Source organism: Maniola jurtina, chromosome 12, assembly GCF_905333055.1.
Source record: "Maniola jurtina chromosome 12, ilManJurt1.1, whole genome shotgun sequence".
Taxonomy (NCBI): Eukaryota; Metazoa; Arthropoda; class Insecta; order Lepidoptera; family Nymphalidae; genus Maniola; species Maniola jurtina.
This window is the reverse complement of record NC_060040.1, coordinates 3,337,490-3,361,124: the sequence shown is the minus strand read 5'-3', so window position 1 is coordinate 3,361,124 and position 23,635 is coordinate 3,337,490. Positions and strand designations below refer to the sequence as shown.

Here is a 23,635-nt window from a genome sequence, read left to right as displayed (position 1 = left end):
CAAGAAGATGCGTATTCTGAACTCAAGGAAATTAAAGCTGGGGTACCACAAGGAAGTGTCTTAGGTCCGGTCCTGTACTTATTATACACCTGTGATATTCCAGCACTAGAAAATAATACCATTGCAACATTCGCTGATGACACTGCGATTATAGGAACTGGTGAAAGTCACGAAGAAGCAGTGGAAAAAGTTCAAGTTGCCATAAATAAAGTTAACGAATGGACTATAAAGTGGCGAATTAAGCTTAACGAATCGAAATCAATGCATATAGATTTTACGAATAAGCGACCGAAATATCACCCGATTTATCTTAATCGGCAACTTATTCCATATGTAAATACAGCAAAGTACTTAGGTATGACGCTAGATGCAAAGCTTCGATGGAAAGCTCATGTTAAAAAGAAACGCGAGGAGCTGGAACTACGTTATAAAAAAATGTATTGGCTGCTTGGAAGGCACTCAACACTCTCAATAGATAATAAACTTATGCTATACAAGCAAATTCTGATGCCTGTATGGACGTATGGTATACAACTCTGGGGGTGTACTAAATCGACCAATGTACAAGTAATACAAAGATTCCAGAACAAAGTACTCAGGGAAATAACAAATGCACCCTGGTATGTAAGAAATCACGATCTCCACAGGGACCTTAAGATAGAGTTCGTATACAAAGTAATTCAAAAGTTCGCAGAGGCTCACCAACATCGACTTCACCATCATGTTAATTTCGAGGCTGTGAAGCTTCTAGATAACTTGGACATAAAAAGAAGACTCAAACGAACCAAGCCGTTCGAACTAGTGTTAAAAAGTGCATAAATGCAGTGATTGTGTAATAGTGTTTGTGCTACTTTATTTTTATCTAGGTCACAATAACATAGTGGACTGTAAGCATATTAGAATAAACTAAGGACAGTTATTGGACTGAAATTAGATTTAGAAATTATTCATAAGTAGAAGTTTAAGCTAGAATAAAATTACTTATTAGCCCATAGGCTAGATTGTAGTAGGAATAAAGCTACCATTATATAATGGAGCTTTATGATAAGAAAAAAAAAAAATCTATTACAATTACTGTGAAGCTATGTTAAAAATACTGATGCCCATTAAAAATAATAATATAATAATAATAATCTTTATTCCAGATATTACATCCATTTTGTTAGTAATACAAACAATTGCTTAAGACTATGTTAGTAACTAGGTTAGTTTATTTATTATAATATAAATTTATTTGACTAGATACCCATCCATGAGACACTAAGAGTGCATGTGCAAACCAATCCAGTGTCTCATAAATGGATTATCTAGTTTTTCAGACAAAGTCTTCAGAATGCCGTTGGAGCTACCACGGACTCTGCTCATCACCGATGCTGCTCTTTTTCTCATAATTGCATAAAAATCGTCGGTACGAGCCTCAGCAAACATCAGTAACGCACTGCAGAATCTCGGCAGCCCCATCAGCACCCTGAATCCATTATTATATTGGACGCGCAGGTCATTGTAGGTCCTCTGCGTATATGACACCCACAGGCTGCACGTGTAGAAAGTTTGGCAATATGCCTTAAAGAGAGTTATTTTTACTTGTTTGTTGCAACGTGCAAACCTGCGAGCTACCATATTGCATCGGACTGCCAACGCCCTGCGCTCCCTTTCCATATCTTTTATATCAGACATGTCTTCCGTAACAATATGCCCTAGATATTTAAACTCTGTGACTCTTTTAAGAGGAACTCCGTTAAGAGTCACAGGAGGGATATCATCCGGCGAGTTACCTTTGCTCTTAAAAACTAATAGCTCACTCTTTTTTACATTATACATGAGTCCATGTGACTCAGCATACGACTCGCACATCTTGAGTAACTTTCTCAGTGCGCTAATTGATGGACTCAGCAGAACCATATCGTCTGCATAACTCAAGTTATTAACCATAGTGCCATCAATAGAGCAGCCAATTCCGGTTCGGCGGAGTCCATCAATCAGCTGATCAATGTAGACGTTAAACAGGGAGGGAGATGTTAGTCCACCCTGTCGAACTCCGCATTCAAGGTGATATGGATCCGAAAAAGCACCAGCCCATTTGACCCTGTTCGTTTGTGAGCTATACCAAAACCTTAATATATTAACCAATTCTGGTGGCACATTAAGGTCCCTCAGCTTTGTCCACAGCTGTTCGTAACAAACAAGGTCAAATGCCTTAGAAAGATCGAGAAAAGCGGCATAGACAGGTGTCTTCCTGTCAGTATAGTATTTAACAGTCTGCTTGAGCGCCAGTATAGCACTTTCCGTGGATACATTTCTTCTAAAGCCGAACTGTGCATCATTTAATTTTATATATCCACTGAGCTGGCGGTCAAGCAGACCATCAAACACCTTTCCCAATACTGTGGCTAATGTAATTGGCCTGTAGTTACCTTTATCGGCAATATCACCCGTTTTATTTTTAACTACAGGCACAACTACACTCTCCATTAGGTCTGCAGGAAGGTACGAGTGTCGGATGCAAAACGTATAAAACATAGCAAGGATCCGGTAAACATGAGAACCCGCATTCAACAGGTGCTCTACACTCAGTTCATCATGTCCCGGAGCCTTTCCCCTCGCCAAGCTCTTTATAATACTCTCTACCTCTTTAGCGCTAAATGATAGAGAAGAGCCCGACGCAGGCAAATCAACCCTCTGCGCATACTGATTCCGAGTTAATGGTGATTGGACTCTAAAATGCTCCTTGAATATGTTAGCTATACGTTTTGCATCCGTTTCCCCATCGACACTAACAGGGAGGCTCGCTCTAGGGTTTAATTTGTTTGTTTCCTTCCAAAATTTATGGAATTTTTTCTGTCTATGCTGCTCTGCTAATACATCCATCTGCAATTGCTCTTTATTTCTCTGACAAAATTTAAGTGTAGCGTTAAAAATGAAATGATTTCGTTGCTTTATAATATTTATCTAATATTAGTGGTTCAATACAGGATAAAACTGAAATTATACACATGTTTCAGTTTCTAATATGTAGCCGTTTTTGACGTACATATAGCGTTGAATTCAGTCTCCACTTTGAAAGCCCTACATTTCTTCAATTTTAAGGGGAAAATTAAAAGAAATAAATTTTGTACTATGTTCCAAATCGTCTTTAAATGTACTTACACATATATCAATTATACAGTCAGATCAGCAGGGCGATTCAGAATACTTCGATTCGGTAAATTATTATCGTTCGACAAGATTTATTTTTCATTGAAAAATACATGTTATTGAACGATAACTTAACGAATCGAGTGTTCTGAATGCCCCGGCAGTTCGAAAAGTAGATTCCGAGTTTCAGAGTGATTATTTTGTTTGTCAGGGATATATTTGACAAAGTAAAAGCTGACATCCGGCTAATGAAGGAGGAGCTGGCCTCCATAGAGCGGTTCCGCGGGCCCAAAGAGCGCTCGCTAGCCCAGTGCCGGTCCAGCCTTGAGGCCATGCAGGCCACCAAGGAGGGACTTGAATCGGAACTGCATCAGGTAAGAGAGGTTTTGACCTCCCTGGCGCTGTGGTGGGAGGTCCCAGGTTCAATTTCCAGCAGGGGAAATATGGAATTTTCTCAGGTTTGGTCTGGTGGGAGGCTTTAGCCGTGGCTAGTAACTACCCTACCGGCAAAGCCGAGCCACCAAGCAATTTATCGGTACGATGACGTGTAGAAACCAAAGGGGTATGGATTTAAAAACTGCCATACTGGGACTCCAGGTTGAAATTAACAAAAAAACCACTTAATTGCGATACCACTTTAACTCTTAATATCGTAAAATGAAATGATAAAAGTAATTTTTCACAGGAATTAATGGAACAACTCTCAACGGCAGATCAAGGCAAGGTTGATGAACTAAACGACGCCATTCGAAGACTGACACAGGAAAATAAGGAAGCCTTCAGTCAAAGAATGAATCTTGAAGCCACCAAGAACAAATTGGAGAATTTACTCACCAACAACTTGATACGGTAAGAATATTGCTTCTTACAGTTAGTTGTAGAATTTTCTGTTGTCTCTGTCACTCATAGCTATGTGACGTTTCGTCGGTCTCAACGACAGAGACAACGCTCTACGAAACCATTATCTCTTTCTAAACTTCCATGTACAACTAAACTTCCATCTATATCTATATCTATACTAATAAATAAAATTGGAGTGTCTGTCTGTAATTTCGAAATAACTACCGCATATTAAGGTCATATGGTTATTTGAACGATACTATAACTGAATCACACGTTTTTAAAATTTTTGTCTGTCTGTCTGTCTGTTTGAAAAGGCTAATCTTGGGAACGGCTGAACCGATTTTGACCGGATTTTCACAAACAAGTAGAAAATTGACCAGGGAGTAACATAGGCTACTTTTTTAACCGACTTTCAAAAAGGGAGTTGTGTTTTTCTACCTATGTACACCGAAATCTCTGAGATTTCTGAACCGATTTGCGTCATTTCTTTTTTAATCGATAGAGGAACTTTGCGACATTGTTTCATAAAAAATTTGGAGTTCAACTCCTCAATCCTGATGCTGCAGGGGATCTGACCAATCCACGCGGGCGAAGCTGCGGGCATCAGCTAGTGTACAATATTTTCTGCCGGGTACTTTATTACCTGTGGCCATTTGGTCCTGGACACCACTATTGCTTCATTTGTCAAATTCTTGAAAAGCCGGCAACGCATTTGCGGTTCCTCTGGTGCAAATGTTCATGAGCGGCGGTTATCACTTAACATCAGTTGACCCGGCTGCTCGCTATTTTTTATTAAAAAAAACTTTACCTATGTCTAATTTTACCTATCCAGACGTAAAGACGAATTAGTGCAAGCCCTCCAAGAGATATCAGTAGAAGATCGTAAGAGACGCCTCAGCAACAGCAAAGCTGATCTCGCCGCGACCGAGAAGAGAATTCGGCAGATCAACAAAGAGATGGAGGAAGTCGAGAGGAAAGTGCAAGCCGCCGTCAAGAACGAGAAAGCCCTTAAACTGGAGTTGGACAAATGGAGGCATAAGGTTATTTTTTAAATATTCTAGCATATCCCGCCCCATCCAGAAATCGTTGAGAGCTCTGCACTCGAAATTGTAGACGAGTATACAAGGTGTAACCAGAACGTTAGCAAAAACGAAGACCTGTGATAGTACTAATGATTACTGATAAGGTAGGATGATCAAATCAAAGTCAAAGTCAAAATCATTTATTCAATGTAAGTACTATTGTACTCCTTTTGATGGTGGGAATTGTTATATTTGTACGATATAGTGGTGAGAATTAATTACGAACTTAAAACTAAAGCTATGAGGGTTCCAAACGCGCCCAAAATGAGGAGATCTGTACGAGAACCAGAGTAACCATTTATTACTTTTATGTTATTTAGTAGTTATTAAATACTTCTACAGATAATTTACTTGTGTTATAATTTTTTTTTAATTTACAGGAAAAAGAAGCCCAAGACAAAATGGAGGAAGACGCAAAGGGGCTAGAGAAGATGGCGTCCAAGGAGGTCCTTCTACAAGAGAAGATGCAGGAGTCACTGGACAAGATAGCTGCGCTGGGCACCCTGCCCAACGCGCCCGACCTACACACCAAGTACCAGAAGCTGTCACTCAAACAGGTCAATATACACGTTGTTTCAGTGGGTTTAGAGCCGTGGCTAAGTGAATCAGTGGTTTACTTGAATATAAATATATAATATTCGCCTTAAATATACACAGTTCATACATTTTGAGAACTCACTCGCCATTTTTGTTCTACGTGTCAACTGTCATGTTAAAAATATGATATAGTCCTTAATGTAAGTGTGAACTGTACACAGTTGTTCACACAGTGTGAACCTAAGTGAACGTGTTTACTAGCGTGTGACGTCACAAGTGTCACGTGACCAGCGCCATTACAGAAATGTCGTTTTTGGCGCGGTCTTTAAAACTAAAACTTTATCATTGATTGAAGAATTAATTCTTAATACACTAGATCTTCCGAGAAATACCAACGTAGTGTGATTATTGGGTAGTAAAGAATAATTTAAAACGATTTCCAAAAATTATTGAAATAGTATAGAACTATAGAACTATCTGCAGTTATCAAGTTAAAACAATCAAACTAGTGACCACTGAAAATTATAACTATTATTCCAGCTGTTCAAAGAGCTCGAGAAGGCTAACCAGCACCTCAAAAAGTACAACCATGTCAACAAGAAAGCCTTGGACCAGTTCATCAGCTTCTCGGAACAAAAGGAGAAACTGTATAAGAGGAAAGAGGAACTAGATATCGGGTATGTTTCTCTCAAATATTTGAAGTTAAACCTTAAGGCGATTGGGCGAGATGTAAAAACTAAACTTATATTTAATGCTTTTACTTTATAAATCACTTGCCGATGCCCGTATTAAATAATTTCAGGTAGAGCTACAATTTATAAGGTACTTTAATAGTTATTATGTAATTTATTTTAGTCTACCAATCCACATTGGGCCAGCGTGGCAGACTAGGGCCTAAACCTTCTCACTCTGAGAAGTGACCCGTGCTCAGTAGTGAGCCGACAAATGGTTGATCATGACGATGAATAAGCTACGAACTTTTATTTACTTAGGCAGATAAAGAACTACATTTCTATATTTAGAAATCACAAGTATTAAAGCAAAGAAATAAAACCCTAGTGTACTAACTTTAATTAGATGCTATTTGAGAGTAAACAATTTAATTATTTTAGGCAAAACTAGCAAAGAGAAGGAATGAAACGATGTACAAAATTAACACTCTTTATATTTTTCAATGATTCATTGGATTGGTTTATCAACGAGTTAAAATGGGTACACAACAATTACACAGTTAAGATGAGTTTCCACGGAAATTATTAGGTACATTATTAGGTATACATAACACAATTTATAACAATCAAATACAGAGAGATACAGTAAGAATACTTATCTTTATTCGAGGAGGCTCGTTGCACAAAAACTAACTACTCTCACCCCAACAGTGGTTTATATAGGTTACTATCTTTCTTTGTTCCCTCTACATTTTCCTTATACCAAGCTGACAACATAACACAATATTCTGTTCATAGTAAACAATTAGGCTGAATTACTAACAATTATATGTTTCCAGGCACTAGTTAACATTAATATTAATAATTGAAACCATTATCAAGTTAATACAATATTTAGTTTAAAGTTATTTATCAAAAGTACACACAAGTCATAAGTCAATTGAGGTATTTTAATTCACAATTATAGTACAGCATTACACAAAATTATTCTTAAAGATCATAAGATATTATTCTAATAATTAACAAATAGTTTTCTCTATTTAAAACATTATTATAATTTAATTAAGTAGCAATGACGTGTAACTTGAAAGTTTCTGTCGGAACTCTATAATAGTCAACTGTTCTATTCTTGAATCACATTATTTTCTTGAAACATAAATTAACTACACATTACATCACAAAATTAATAATTATTTATTCTAATAATGTCTACACTTTTCTCTGTTTTTCAATTATACATATTTTAGTAACAAAAATAAAAGAGTATAGCTAATCTTGATAATCAGCCTATTACCATCATAATAAGTACGAATACAAGATAAACAAGTGTTGCCACCCCTTTTTACAATTATTGCTACCTAATTTAATAGTAAACAGTGTTTACATACTTCAATAATTAACTATTCCTCATAAATCACAGAATAAATTTCTTATTTTAAAATAATAATCTATCACGGCCAAACTGACCGTGCTTCGCTCTCGAAGCATAACGACAAAAAAAAAACAACTTTTCACATAAGGACAATAATAACTCATGACACAGTGAAAAATCAACATGTCTGTGGCTACCATTTACTCCTTACTTTCAATGTGTGTGAAATCCAAAATCACTCCACCATTAATTCCAATAAAAAAAAATTGACAAGTTTTTATTTCTTACCACAGTACATATGTGATACTCCATGGCCTTAAACACCATTGGTTTTCAAGCAGCACCAGAAAATAGCCATGAATACCATTGGTTTTTGAAGCACCACTAAATAATAAAATATCCTTTAACACCATTCGTTTTATAGCAACATTTTATAATATCCTTTTAACACGAGTGGTTTTAAAGCCATAGCATTTATTTTTTTACTAAAAATTACAATCTATCACTGGTCATCGACATACTTTTTTATTCACTGCTTTCAATATAATCTTCAACCAAGACATTTTGATCTATCCATTCACCAGGCCAACGTCTTAACTTTTCCTTGGCAATTATAATATCCTTTAAACTTCCTTTCCCTTTTAAAGAAAATCGATCATTTTCCAAAATATTGATAATTTCATATGGACCTTTGAATTTGGCTCTTAATTTATCATGCCGTCTGTGATCCTGATTTACATAGACTACGTCCCCAATGTTATATACTATATTATCTCGCCTGGATAAATCAAAACGCTTTTTAAAATCACTAGCTACATTGACTAGTCGTTGGTGAGCTAGTAAACGCTCAGCACGAACATCTACTAATTCTTTTTGTACATCATTACCATTATCAGTCACATCATTCAATCGAGCCTGTATGCAAGGTATATTACCATTAAGCCCAACCAATAAACGAATAGGAGCAAAACCAGTAGATTTTTGTATAGTTGAATTGAGTGATAATTGAACTTTCCATAAACCGTTTGGCCAATCTGACGTATTACATGACGTAGTTAACATATCTATTATAGTTTTGACATACCTCTCTATTTGACCGTTAGCACGTGGAGTGCCAGTAGTTATCATATGATGTTCAACTTGCCAACTTCTAAACAATGTTTGTAATAGTTTACATGAAAAGTTTGTACCGCGATCTGTAATGACTAGTGAAGGGGTGCTAAATAGAGTTAACGATTCTCGCACATTATTGACCATTTCATCACCACCCATTGACTTCAATGGTTTTAAAATACAATACTTTGTGAAACCATCTATAATCATAAGAATGTATTTATAGCCGGCACTAGATTGTTGAAAAGGACCCGTACAATCTAAATGTACCGTATGGAAAGGTATAGGAGTTTTTTCTATTGGGTATAACATGCCTTGTTTGGGCCCTGTATGTGATTTACGCTCTGTGCAAACTAAACAATGAGAAAGATACTTTTTAATAAAACTTGTTAGTCCTGGAAACCAAAAAGACTCAGAAAGTTTTTGAAAGGTTTTATCATAACCTACATGACAATTTTCATCGTGAAATAAACGTAAAATGCTTAATCTGCTGCCTTTGGGAACATACAACCTTGCCCTACCATCGGAGTTAGTTTTGTAGTATAATAAATTATTTTTAACTAAGTATTGGTTAGTATCCAATTCGCCCGCCTGTACTTTTTCAATCAATGACTGAGTTTCATCATCCTTTTGTTGTGCGATTTCTAACCATGAGTTAGTTGGTATTAATACATCAATGATCTCCTTAGATTCTGGATTGAAAATCTCAGTTGTTGATGTAGATAATTTAGGTCGGAACCCCGTAACCTTATCTGATCCTATCGTACCAATTACTACGAAAAAAGAACCTAAATTATCTACATAAACAAGTAAAAATTTAAGATGTCGTACAGCTTTAGTTATGGCTCTTTGAAAGACAGATGGGCCATTGCAAATTCCAAAAGGCATTTTCACAAATTCGAAATGCCCATCTGGCGTGACAAATCCAGTATACTTAACAGAGTCTGGTGCAATAGGTATTTGGTAGAACCCGTTTTTCATATCGATTGAAATAAAATATTTTGATTTACCTAGCTTATCTATCTGATCCTCGATAAGGGGCAAAGGAAATTATTTTATTTAGGGCTCTATAATCTACGCACATTCTATCATTTCCGTCCTTTTTTTTTCACTAATAATATGGGACTCGCATAGTCCGATGTACTCTCCTGAATTATATTGTTATTTAACAAATCCTTTATTATTTCTTTAACCTTTTCTCGTTCCACTGCAGCTAACCGATACGGGCGGTAATTGATTACTTCATCTTTTTTTTATCTAATTTTTAATTCTCCCGTTCTGACGGTACTCAAATTACCGTTAGACGGTATAATGGACGGATATTTCGTAAAATTTTTTAAAATACTTTCCCTTAGATTAGAATCAAGATGTTGGATCCTATCAGATAATTGGGATAAACTGTTATTACCGCATTGATATTCTAGTAAATTAACTTCTTGTTGAATTACACGAATCTCTGTATTTCGAATTAATCTACTTCCATTTGAATCTGTAACAATGGCTACGTCCGGATGTAACACCGCATTGCGCCCTATTATACAATCATATTTGAAATCATTATTTTTTACGACGTAAATATCTAACTCGAGACAAATTTCCTCAAATTTAACAGGAACTGTTATTTTCCCCTCTACGTTTATTTTTCCGTTACCTATACCATCAATAGTAAAAAAACAAGGCGATATATTACAATCAAGGCACTTGGCAATTGAATATTTAATGATACTACAACTAGCCCCCGTGTCAAGTAAACAGTTAATCGTGTAGTTATTGATCGTAATCTCAGTTAATTGTCATAGTTGTTTAGCAGCAGTTTCCTTATCGATCCGTTTTTTGTGAAAGCAAAAATCAATGGAATGACCCTCCTTGCTACAAAATACACAGTAAAGATTTTTAGTCTTTTTTACAACTTCTTTACCGTCTGAAGAAGAAGAAAGATTTTTATTTCCTTGTAAACATTGAGAGGAAATATGGCCTAATTTTCCACAAGAAAAACAAGTACGGTCCTTATCAGTTTTAACTCGCTTTGGAATACTAGGCCCGGCACTATTATCGGCATTATTTTCTAATGGGCGTTTTCTTGTTTGTTTCGAAAATGTAGAAAACAAAGTTATTAATTCCGACGTGTTAGTAACGGAAGTATTATGGCAAGTTATTTTAATATTTGGTTCCCGAATTCCCCCACACACAAGCTCAATTAATTGATTTTCAGAAAAATTAATCTTACAACTCTGTAAAAGTCTTAACTTTTCTCTTGCATAATCACAATACGAATCACTTGAATCCGACGAATACAATACAGCCTTTGATAATTTTTCCGAAAGATTTTTCTTTTCAGGATATAATGCAATAATATCTTTGCTAAAATTCTCCCAATTTCTACCTTGTTCGGGCTCCCATGACTCAAACCAAGATAAAGCAGACCCTCGGAGGGCCTTACCTGCTTTAGCTGCTTTTTGAATACTGCTCCATCCAAGCTCGGTGCCGAGTAACTCGATGCTTTTGCACCAGGTCTCAGCCCCGTTGTCGCTTTTCTCAGGATCAAAAATAGGCAGCGCGATGTCATCGCTGCGTTGATTGGATGTTAACGAGTCACGTATACTCTTCAAGATTTCTTGCAGCTGCTCGTGGTTGAGATTCATTGTCCCTCGTTTTTTTCAAGACCTGTGTAACAAAAATGCTATTAGGTTTCCATTGCCATAAATAATTCGTATCCCACTTCTGATATTAAAAAATTTCAGGTAGAGCTACAATTTATAAGGTACTTTAATAGTTATTATGTAATTTATTTTAGTCTACCAATCCACATTGGGCCAGCGTGGCAGACTAGGGCCTAAACCTTCTCACTCTGAGAAGTGACCCGTGCTCAGTAGTGAGCCGACAAATGGTTGATCATGACGATGAATAAGCTACGAACTTTTATTTACTTAGGCAGATAAAGAACTACATTTCTATATTTAGAAATCACAAGTATTAAAGCAAAGAAATAAAACCCTAGTGTACTAACTTTAATTAGATGCTATTTGAGAGTAAACAATTTAATTATTTTAGGCAAAACTAGCAAAGAGAAGGAATGAAACGATGTACAAAATTAACACTCTTTATATTTTTCAATGATTCATTGGATTGGTTTATCAACGAGTTAAAATGGGTACACAACAATTACACAGTTAAGATGAGTTTCCACGGAAATTATTAGGTACATTATTAGGTATACATAACACAATTTATAACAATCAAATACAGAGAGATACAGTAAGAATACTTATCTTTATTCGAGGAGGCTCGTTGCACAAAAACTAACTACTCTCACCCCAACAGTGGTTTATATAGGTTACTATCTTTCTTTGTTCCCTCTACATTTTCCTTATACCAAGCTGACAACATAACACAATATTCTGTTCATAGTAAACAATTAGGCTGAATTACTAACAATTATATGTTTCCAGGCACTAGTTAACATTAATATTAATAATTGAAACCATTATCAAGTTAATACAATATTTAGTTTAAAGTTATTTATCAAAAGTACACACAAGTCATAAGTCAATTGAGGTATTTTAATTCACAATTATAGTACAGCATTACACAAAATTATTCTTAAAGATCATAAGATATTATTCTAATAATTAACAAATAGTTTTCTCTATTTAAAACATTATTATAATTTAATTAAGTAGCAATGACGTGTAACTTGAAAGTTTCTGTCGGAACTCTATAATAGTCAACTGTTCTATTCTTGAATCACATTATTTTCTTGAAACATAAATTAACTACACATTACATCACAAAATTAATAATTATTTATTCTAATAATGTCTACACTTTTCTCTGTTTTTCAATTATACATATTTTAGTAACAAAAATAAAAGAGTATAGCTAATCTTGATAATCAGCCTATTACCATCATAATAAGTACGAATACAAGATAAACAAGTGTTGCCACCCCTTTTTACAATTATTGCTACCTAATTTAATAGTAAACAGTGTTTACATACTTCAATAATTAACTATTCCTCATAAATCACAGAATAAATTTCTTATTTTAAAATAATAATCTATCACCCGCGACTTCGCCCGCGTGGATTTAGCTTTTTCGAAATCCCGTGGGAACTCTTTGATTTTCCAGGATAAAAAGTAGCCTATGTGCTTATCCAGGATATTATCTATCTCCATTCCAAACAGCCAAATCCGTCCAGTAGTTTTTGCGTGAAGGAGTAACACACATACACACAAACTTTCGCCTTTATGATATTAGTGTGATGAAATTTTCATTAATGACTCTACTTCTTCTTCGTCGTAACACTTCGCAGCGCGGTCGTGGTCATCATGAAGTGACGTTTGGGGGTAGGCACTTCTCCCGGCTGGCCGATAGTCTGGGTACTTAATTCGGTCGGTCCATCGCGTACGCGATCTTCCACGCCCTCTGGTACCTTCCACCTTGCCCTACACTATAAGACGCTCAATGAAGTCACTCTCACGCCGGGAGACATGTCCGAAGAACTTTAGTATGCGACTTTACAGTTCATATGAAAATCCAAAAAAAAAAAACACTTATTTTATAGTTTTAAGATTGCACTTCTATCGGCATCGGCGCCGGCGGTTCCCATTAACTGCAAATTTCTACACTCCTTTTTATAATTCGTCTTTGATTAGCTCGAATTCTTCTATATTCTTCACAATAGTCGTGTAAACTAGTTCCTTAGCAACATTAGCGTACATATAATCAAAGTGGTTGAACCTTTCCATGTTATAGGAGTCGTAAACATTCGGCAACTTAGCAAACAACCGTTTAACGTCGTTCAAATCCGACAACCAATCATTGGTGCTATAAAACAATATCACTGGAACAGTGACTTTGGTGAGGTCATAATCAGATGGTGTACTGACTCCATATCTAATCAAATTTTCACTTGGACCATAATCAAAACGACAGAATCTTCCAGATTTGAACATCTGCCCGTAATGTATAAATTGTAGTATAGACGAACCGCTTGGTATATGCGCATAAATAACAGGCAATAATTTCGCATCAATAAACTTGTAGTCATTCCCGATAATCCATTGTAATATATTGTCGCAACCAATCGGTAGAAATTTGCAAAATAATTTCGGAATGCTCTGAAAAATATCTACGTTTGACGAATAATTGTTGGTATTTGCTGTCAAGTATCCAAATATTTCGTACGCTGGCGTGAAAAGCTTAAAAATAGGGCTCTTCGCGTTACTTATCCAAGCAACGGGTGCTAAAGCGAACATCATATTCACTTTAAAGTTATATTCAGCTTTGAGAGCCAGCATCGCAAAGAAAGCTGTCGTGCCTTGGGAATGTCCGATGTAATATAATTTTTCGTTGTCCGTTGCGCTTAATACATAGTCAATCATCGCTGGTAAGTCGTAAAGACCAATTTCTTCCCAAGAAAACTTCCAGAATTCTGAACTTTTGTTGTCCAAAGTTGAATGTGAAAATGAATATTTATTGCCCCTTGCGTTACCCATCCAAACGTCGAATCCTTTGTCAGCAAGGATGTATGCCAAAGCATTGTTTGGTCCTTGTAATAACCAACTGTCTGAGGAATCTAAAATTCCATGCATTAGGAATATAGCAGTGTTATTTCTAGTTGATTTTTTGCTTGGTATTCTATGTAGGCACAATATGTAACCGTCGTCAGATGTAACTGTATGCTCTTCTATATCATATCCATATTTCTTCGTTAGTTGAGTTATATTTAATAATGCATCATCAAGATTAAAATCCATATCATTTTTCTGATTTAAATTCACTGCATCTTTTAGATTATCGTTGAGTGAGTTTTTCGTATCAATTAATCCATTACATATTATTGATTTAGCAACTAAATATATAATTACGATGAAAAATGATTGAATCATATACATTTCTTGTTACTTTTGTCCAAATAGGTGTGTTTGAAGTTTGTTCAGGTTTTTATACTTCGTATATCGCTAAAGTCGTTAAGATATCAAAGTAGCACATATTGCGAGTGACTTCGTACGGGATTATCACCTGTGTTTCGTGAACTTGGCATATTAACCTACTCTAGTAATTGTCTAGTATTTGTACCACATTTGTTGGGGTGTAGATGTCAACATGTCGCGGGTTTCAAACCTTAAGGCCGCATCTGCATTGGACCCTTTCAAGAAATGTAAACAACTAAATAACAGTGTGGATGGTAACAATCATACATCAAGAAGTATTTCACTATTTTCTTAAAAAGCAGTTTAGCTAACATTATCATAAAACGATTTCATTGGCGTGGACTAAGTTTGGTTAAAAATTCAGTAGGAACTCTTTATTTTCTGGGACGAAAAGAAGCCTATGTTATCGTGACGCTTCTGGTATTTTGGCCAAGTGCTAGAGGATTCGGAGTACACCAATAAATGTTTTCTATCTTTCTCCACTATCTTCCAGAGCTCTTTTTGCCGGACATCAAATTTACCATCCAATATTTCTCATCATAAGTAAATCTTTCGCTATGATAAAATTAATTTGATTATATCAATAATTATCACGAAATAATTATAGGGTAAAAAGACCGTGTAAGAAATAATGTCAAATTTTTAGCAACTACCTATCAGGGATACGAAACACTGCGTTATGCACTTGAAAATTTTTGACTTTTGAGTCAGGAACACTAAAAAGTGTCTCTAAATTGACTTTGATGAATTTGAAAGTAGCTTTATACATTTTAAGTATATAATGTACCAGCTTTACTCACGTACATTGTATAGGTACTTAAAATAGCTTTATCTAATAACTAAGCGAACTGTGTCTCATTCGACAGCGGTGAGAAGATTCGGGAGCTGATCGAGACACTGGAACACAGGAAGCTGGAAGCCATCCAGTTCACGTTCAAGCAGGTCAGCAAGAACTTCACGGAGGTGTTCAAGAAGCTGGTGCCGCAGGGCCGCGGCAGCCTCATCATGAAGGTCGCTCCCGATGAGCAGGATCCCAACCCTGATGTGAGAACTAAACTACCCTCTAATTTTACACTGTTGATTTGACGACATGACTCGCGATTTCGTAATCGTGGATTTAACGATCTAGCTCGCAATTTTGACCTCGTAGATTTGACGATCTAGCGCACGATATCGCCCTCGTGGATTTGACGACTTAGTTCGCGAATTCATCCTCGTTGATTTAACGATCTAGCTCGTATTTTTAACCTCGTAGATTTGACGATCTAGCGTGCGATTTCGTCCTCGTGGATTTGACGACTTATCTCGCAACTTTGTCCTCGAGGATTTGACGATCTAGCTTGCGACATCGTTCTCGTGGATTTGACAACATAGTTTGCGACTTCGTAAATTTAACGCTCTAGCTCGCGACTTTGTCATGTGAAATTGACGACCTAGTTGAGAATTCCTTGTGGATTTGATGACCTAGCTCGCGATTTTGTCGTGGATTTGACGGTCTAGTTTGTAACTTCATCCTCGTGGATTTGACGACCTAGCTCGCAACTAGTTCCTCGTGGATTTTACAACATAGTTCGCGACTTCGTCTTCGTAGATTTAACGCCCTTGCGACTTCGCCCTGTGGATGTGACGATCTAGTTCGCCACTTCCTCGTGGTTTGGACGATCTAGATCGCAATTTTCAATCGCAAATTTATCGCAATCGATAACTTAGCCAATTCCTCGTGGATTAACACCCGGCCACATATTATCATACTTATCCCATTTCTGACAATTTCTGTAATTACTTTAATAATAGTGACGTAATGTATTCCAGCGCGTGAACGCGGACCCGTTCACGGGCGTGGGCATCAAGGTGTCGTTCACGGGCGGCGACGGCGACATGCGCGAGATGAACCAACTGTCCGGCGGACAGAAGTCGCTGGTGGCGCTGGCGCTCATCTTCGCCATACAGAAGTGCGACCCCGCGCCCTTCTACCTGTTCGACGAGATTGACCAGGTCACTGCGCACATTACACTGAACCACTTGTTTTATTTCCATCTCTTTTTATTTTTAAAATTAGACTTTTATGAAAAATAATATAAAACGAATAATTTATCTAATGAGGTCGTTAAAAAATCGATATTTGGCTCGTCCGATGTCATACGATCTGTTGCTAGGAGGCTAACAAGAGTGAATTACATAAATACGGGCGTTTTGGAGGTTTTTAGTTTAGTCTCCCCCTGAGATACGGATTTCGGAACGATTATTGCATATTTTTGGTGTAATGTTGTGGAACTGGATAATTAATTGTGATAGCAATCGCGCCCTAATTAAATTATTCATTTTGTCATTAGTTTCTGGTCTCTCAACGTTGTAACGTATGTTAACAGGCGCTGGACGCGCAGCACCGCAAGGCGATCGCGAACATGATCCACGAGCTGTCGTCGTCCGCGCAGTTCATCACCACCACGTTCCGGCCGGAGCTGCTGGAGCACGCGCACAAGTTCTACGGCGTCAAGTTCCGCAACAAGGTGTCGCACGTCGACTGCGTCACGCAGGACGAGGCGCGCGACTTCGTAGAGGATAGCGTCACTCACGCATAAGGTGGGTCCTTTTAGGGTTCCTTGGGTCCGTCTGTCTGTTTCTGTTTTTAGGGTTCCATACCTCAAAAGGAAAAACGGAACCCTTGTAAGATCGCTTCCGTCTGTCAATAAAACCTTAGGGGTACTTCCCGTTGACCCAGAATCATGAAATTTGGCAGGTAGTTGGGATTATAGCACAAGTAAAGGACAAAATCCTTGAACCGTGAATTTGTGGTTACATCGCCAAAAAAAAACTTAAATGTGTTCATCAACAAATAATCAGTATTTTCAATGTAAGATTTACCAAGTGGGGTATCATTTAAAAAGGCTTTACCTGCGCATTCTAAAACAGATTTTTATTTATTTTTATGCACAATAGTTTGTGGTTTATCGTGCAAAATGTCGGAAAAAATACCCGAGTACGGAACCCTCGGCGCGCGAGTCTGACTCGCACTTAGCAAGTTTTTCATACATCTTTTTCGCCCGCATGTTAGTGTCACAATAATGACATAATTTATTCAGACTTGTTTTAAGAAAATGTAAGGCACTTTCCGCACAGGTGTAGTATAAAATTTGTTTTGTTTCAGATTATGGAAAGGGGAAGCTTATTCGCGATTCAACATTTTCATAATAATTATTATTATAATGTTTTCCTAGTTAAAATACTTAATTTTAAATATAATATATATGTGTGACGGAAAATAATTTATTTTGAATATATTATGTATGACGGCTTAACTAAACTTTTTTGTCGGAATGTTTCAATCGTAGCAATGGATGGTTCAGCGTGGAAACCGTTTTTAGCGCTAAGAAAACGGCATCAACCTTGGGACAGGACATGATTAGTTGAGCATGCCAGAACTACAGTGACAATGAAGATTCTGCAAAAACCGTTGGGAGTTCTCGCAGTCTCCTTGGCGCGCATCGCTAGCCAAGATGCATTAAATAAGGACCCCGGTCTGTTTCGAAACTATAATAATAACTTTATTTCCACATATTTTTTTAAAACCACACAAATATTTATTTAACTAGACTAGAAACTGTTAAAGTTACAACTTGGCCATTTGCGTGGGTGGTGGATCTGACTCCTAACTAGATTTACCTGTATCTAGGATGTCATTTCCAATTCCCGATGCGGTTTGCGGCTTATAAGTTTACTAGTTCACTGTTCACTCACATGTGACACTATTTTACATTACACTTCTCAATAAAACTCACAAAAACTCCATCAAACTAATCCATTTAGAAAACAAAAAAAAAGAAGTAACTAACTAATCGGGCATACTCCGGCAAACATGTTAGTTAAGCAGTCATACCAATTTATTTCTTTATAATGAATACCACTCACGATAGTTCGAACGCCAAAATATTTAATTTACCTACAAACTTTTTTTTTTTCTTATCGATATCAAAATGTTATTTAATTTTTTCTATTCATTTACGAAGTACGCATATTGTGATTTTGTCTAAATATTGATTTATTTTGTCTAATTACATTTTTCATATTATACAGACTACAGAGTGTAACCAGAACGCTAGCAGCAAAAACGAAGACAAATGATAGAACTGATGATTACTGATAACATACCACAAAAAAAACGCGAAAAAATTCTTTTTTTTTAAAGTTCACAATATATTGCAAATAAAACATCTGACTTACGCTAGAGGTCAACGTTGCGTAAGTAGGCCATTCGGAGTCAATGCCACATCGTGGGTGGGACATTGACTCGAGTTTTGAAAACTGCTGTTTTTGCATCTCGTTCTGGTTACAACCTGTATTAGCATCATTTTATAAGTTTGTTTCTATTTTCTTAAAATATTTATGACCTTTTGTATCAAAAAAAAAAATTTTATTAATAAAAAATTTAATATGTACGAATTTCGTTTTATTTATAGTTAGCTGATTGAGAAGCAAAGACATTTCTCTAGACAAAAATTGTCAAAACGCCTATCTTCTGGTAAGCTTGGTATTTTTTTATGGTTTCCTCGCAAATGATAAGTGTGTGCCTCTGACTAGGAGGCCGACGTCTTATCCACTAGACTCTAGAGCCTAGTTGTAAAATAAGTGTAAAATTATGAAATAAATTTTCTTAGCTATAATCCAAGAAAATCGGTTCAGCCGTTTGAAAGTTATCAGCTCTTGTCTAGTTACTGTAACCTTCAATTGTCGGGGGTGTTATAAATTTTTAATTTACACTTGTTGTCCAGTTGCTTCTACTTGACACAAATCGTTTTCGATCAGGGTCCGGTGTCTGTAATTGGATACTAAAAATCGTCAGTCGAAGACGCAAGCAACATTGATTTATTTGCCATGCAATTGTTCCTACTGAGCTGCGTAAACGGACGATTTGCAATCAATCAATCAAGTTATTGCAAATTTGGGCTATCTACCACTAGTCTTATTTATGTAAAGGGCCTTTGTCACACCACGTTTTTTAAACGCACCGTTGATACGCACGCAAGTCAGACGCAGCCTGTAGACCTTTGCACACCTGTATAAATTCTAACACGCGTTTGAATCGATATAGATGCGTGTGTGTAGCGATACAGACGCGATGCAAACGCGCGTATGATAGCAAGATAGCGTCAGTCGAGAAAGCATTGATTGCAAGCGCTTTGTTTTGCGCAATTCCACAATATTGGTCGGTTTTGAATTTTATGAAGTTCTCTGTGTCGAAAGGCTCCATTTTTTTTTTGTTTCAAAGACGTGCGGTGCACCAAATTGCTCGATTGCAACTAGCGTAAATTCACACCTCCTTAGTTACGGGGAAATCCCGCCCGTAGGGAAGGCGCGCGCTGGTGGTACAATTTAAGACCATACCTGAGACGAAAGAAATTTATCGAGTAGGTATTGGAAGAAACTGTTGCCGTCGCGCTGCGCCCGATCGCATGAGTACCAAACGAGTTATCAATGTGTGAACGAGTAGTGTATTTGTGTGCCGGCCGCCCGCTTCCCACGCTCACCCTCGCCCCTCCCAACCCGCGCCTCCGCCGATCGCTTGCTTTGCTTTTAGTCGGATGTGGATGTCGACGACTGCAGCTTGCGTTACTCTAGTACCTAAACTTACCTACCCGCTCTTATTATTGATTTGGCTATTGTTAACGGACTCGAATCTTTGCTTCACTGTTTTGACTCGGCTTGAATATCGGATTTTGTGTAATTGTTTCATCGACTGAAGAAAAATCGTAGGCAAGTATAATTTTGTTACCTACTTATATTTTATGAGTAACTATTTCATTTATTTTATGATATTATCTATACTTTTACTACTAATACTATAATACTATATACTATACAGTGTGTTTTTTTTAACTTGGACAGTATGGGGAAATCTGAAACCATAGAAGATACAAAGAAATCGTCTTAGAAACCATTTGCTCTCTTTTTATGAAAACAATTTTGGTGGAATCAATTTTTTGGTCAAGCGTGAGTTGTCCATTGAGAGTTGAACATTTATTGAACCACTAGTATTATTAGGTTACCTTACCTACCTACCTAACAGTACTTAGAAATTGTATGAAAAATCATTTACTAAAATTTGACCAACTTCTGCTGTCCCGATTTTTTTCTTTCCAAACAATGAAATGATCCTTACATGAAACTGAGTCGATCGGTATTAAAATAATTGTCAATTTCATTGATTTTTATGGACAACTCACGCTTGACCAAAAATTTACTCCACCAAAATTGTTTTCATAAAAAAAGAGCAAATGGTTTCTAAGACGCTTTCTTTGTATCTTCTATGGTTTCAGATTTCCCCATACTGTCCAAGTTAAAAAAAACACACTGTATAGTATATAGTATTATAGTATTAGTAGTAAAAGTATAGATAATATCATAAAATAAATGAAATAGTTACTTATAAAATATAAGTAGGTAACAAAATTATACTTGCCTACGATTTTTCTTCAGTCGATGAAACAATTACACAAAATCCGATATTCAAGCCGAGTACCAAGAAAATTGCCTGTAAGAGAAAGAAATTATGACTGAATAAATATTTTTTTAGTTAGAAATTATGTTATAATTTAAATACCTACAACCCCCACTTCTTTAAAAAACCTTTTACAAAAAAATATAACTGGCTTCCAAAAAATACACTGAAAAGAGTAAAAAACTTAAATTTCGGAAGAAGTTTCAAGAAGTTTCTTGACTTTACTATCTTTCTCTGACTTTTCTGTAACACTGACTTCCGAAATTATTTTACTCTTTTCAGTGTGTTTTTTGAAAGTCGGTTAAATTTTTAGGGTTCCGTACCTCAAAATTAAATTTCAAATTCAAAATATTTTTATTCAATTAGACTTTTACAAGTTCTTTTGAATCGTCAAAAGCATCTACCACTGACTGGTTCGGAATGCTTTTCCTACCAATAAGAACCAGCAAGAAACTCGGTGGTTGCTCTTTTCAAAGATTTGATATACAATATTATGCCATGTATAAAAGCAATTGAAGTCCCGCGCATTGCTGGAGCGAATTGTAAAAAAAAAGAAACTCTGATAGATTCACTTCGTTGTGTGTCTGTCCGTCTGTCTATATAAAACTTCCCGTTGACCTAGAATCAGGCAGGTAGAAAGGCAAGTAACGGGAAAAATCTGAAAACTGGGCCAGTTTTTTTTTGTAAAAAGTTTTTATTTCTAACTTTATAGTAATTGTAAAACTAAAAAGTTAATCTCATTACAATTTCAAGTAGTCCAAGTTTCAAGTCAAGTCCAAACACGGCTAGGATACATTGTCTTATTACGAAGTTCCGGTGCCTGTCTTTCGGTTTCATCATCAGATCTACGTTACTAAATGGTTCTTTCTTAGTGCAAATGCTGCACTTGTTGATGAAAATAGCTAATTGTATGTTATGTTTTCCTATTTTGAAGAGTTCCCGCGATTTCTCTAGGATCCTGTCATCAGATCCTGACATGATGCCCACGGGACCACATCAACAGTATTATCGGATTTTAATAGTTGTATACCTACCTAAAAAGTACTTTTTATTACAATTTCAAGAAGCCCAAGCACTACCAAAATCGCTTTAAGTTTTGTATAAAATGAAGAGTTCCTTCGATTTCTCCAGACTGCCATCATCAGATCATGACTTGATGATCATGAAATCACTTGGGAAGTCTACTTTAAACAAAAAAAGATTTTTTCAAATCGGTCCAAGCATTTTTGATTAATCGGGGAACACACATTGAGAAGCTCCTCCTTTTTTGAACAAGGTCAAAACACTTCTCCTTCAGTTTGTTGCATTAAAAAGTATTCATTTAAATCAACGACTTAAAAAAAATTCAAAAGAAAAATAAAACCGACTTCAAAAACCACAAACACTAAAAAGTAAAAAATAATTTATGTTTAGCTACACGTGTAATGTACCTAGGTATGAAGTCGAGCGAGCATAACAAAATTAGAAATCCAAGAGTGAAGCTCGCCCTCCTTCATACCTAGGTAGTAGGTACATTACACGTGTAGCTAAACAAAAATTATTTTAACTTTTTAGTGTGTGTGATTTTTGAAGTCGGTTTTATTTTTCTTTTGATTTTTTTTTATTTCACAACTTTTAGTGGCCCCACTGTACTATAATATGCTATGCCCAGTTAAAGCCTACTGTTTACTAAGCTATTACAGTGATCGCGAGCAATTTGCTCTTATCCATTGAGGAGTTCTGTTCTCCATCTCCGAAGAAATTCATCAGATCTTCACCAAATTCATATGGGACCACCTGCACAGTATACCCTTTCAAACAAAGAAAAATTTCCCAATCGGTCTAAGGGTCTTTGAGTAATCGGGGAACATACATTAAAAAACAAGATTCCGACGAATTGAGAACCTCCTCCTTTTTTGGAAGTCGGTTAAAAATAAATGATTGCAATCGCGATATAAAGTATCTCAACCCTGCTTCAACAATAAAAAATAATACTTACAATCACACGATAATAAATAAAATAATCATTGTATCGTGTAAGTATCGACATCGGTGTACATCACTAGAGTATCGATAAAAATATGATCAAGTGCCACTTCCCTATTAGTGTACGTGTAAGCTTTACCCTCCCTCACCTCCAACCTGCCCCCGTAAACTGCGAAAGGGACAACTGCAGCTCAGGCTGATTTTACCTACCAAAAACCTCGACCAAAAGACGTTTCGTATTTTGCTGTTTCCTTCTTCAAAACTGGACAGATCTCGATGGTTCTTATACCAAAATTTAGAGGAAAAGTATATCTTTGCTCCTATGTTTTGCTTTTTTGTTAAAAACTTATCAAATTTGTATAACAGTCGTCTGAACCTGACGGTTGAAACTGGCGATTTTTTCGGGTTTTCGGATTGTCATATTTATTTTCGTGATTATGTTTTGGAAAAAAGGAAAACATACAGGCACGCATTAATTAGACCT

At 36.4% G+C, this 23,635-nt stretch overlaps 1 protein-coding gene across 1 annotated transcript in view; it reads left to right on the top strand.

Annotated features, from left to right (window-relative positions):
• The window catches only part of LOC123870191 (structural maintenance of chromosomes protein 3), a 34,822-nt gene extending 15,789 nt beyond the window's left edge, over nucleotides 1-19,033 (top strand). Inside the window, exons 16-24 of the mRNA XM_045913390.1 lie at nucleotides 3,347-3,509; nucleotides 3,821-3,984; nucleotides 4,811-5,018; nucleotides 5,441-5,617; nucleotides 6,138-6,274; nucleotides 15,557-15,734; nucleotides 16,503-16,685; nucleotides 17,060-17,273; nucleotides 17,839-19,033. Of these exons, the coding sequence (XP_045769346.1) occupies nucleotides 3,347-3,509; nucleotides 3,821-3,984; nucleotides 4,811-5,018; nucleotides 5,441-5,617; nucleotides 6,138-6,274; nucleotides 15,557-15,734; nucleotides 16,503-16,685; nucleotides 17,060-17,272 (1,423 nt within the window). The 3' untranslated portion in view covers nucleotide 17,273; nucleotides 17,839-19,033. The remainder of the gene's footprint in view (nucleotides 1-3,346; nucleotides 3,510-3,820; nucleotides 3,985-4,810; nucleotides 5,019-5,440; nucleotides 5,618-6,137; nucleotides 6,275-15,556; nucleotides 15,735-16,502; nucleotides 16,686-17,059; nucleotides 17,274-17,838) is intronic.
• The last annotated feature ends 4,602 nt before the right edge of the window (nucleotides 19,034-23,635 follow it).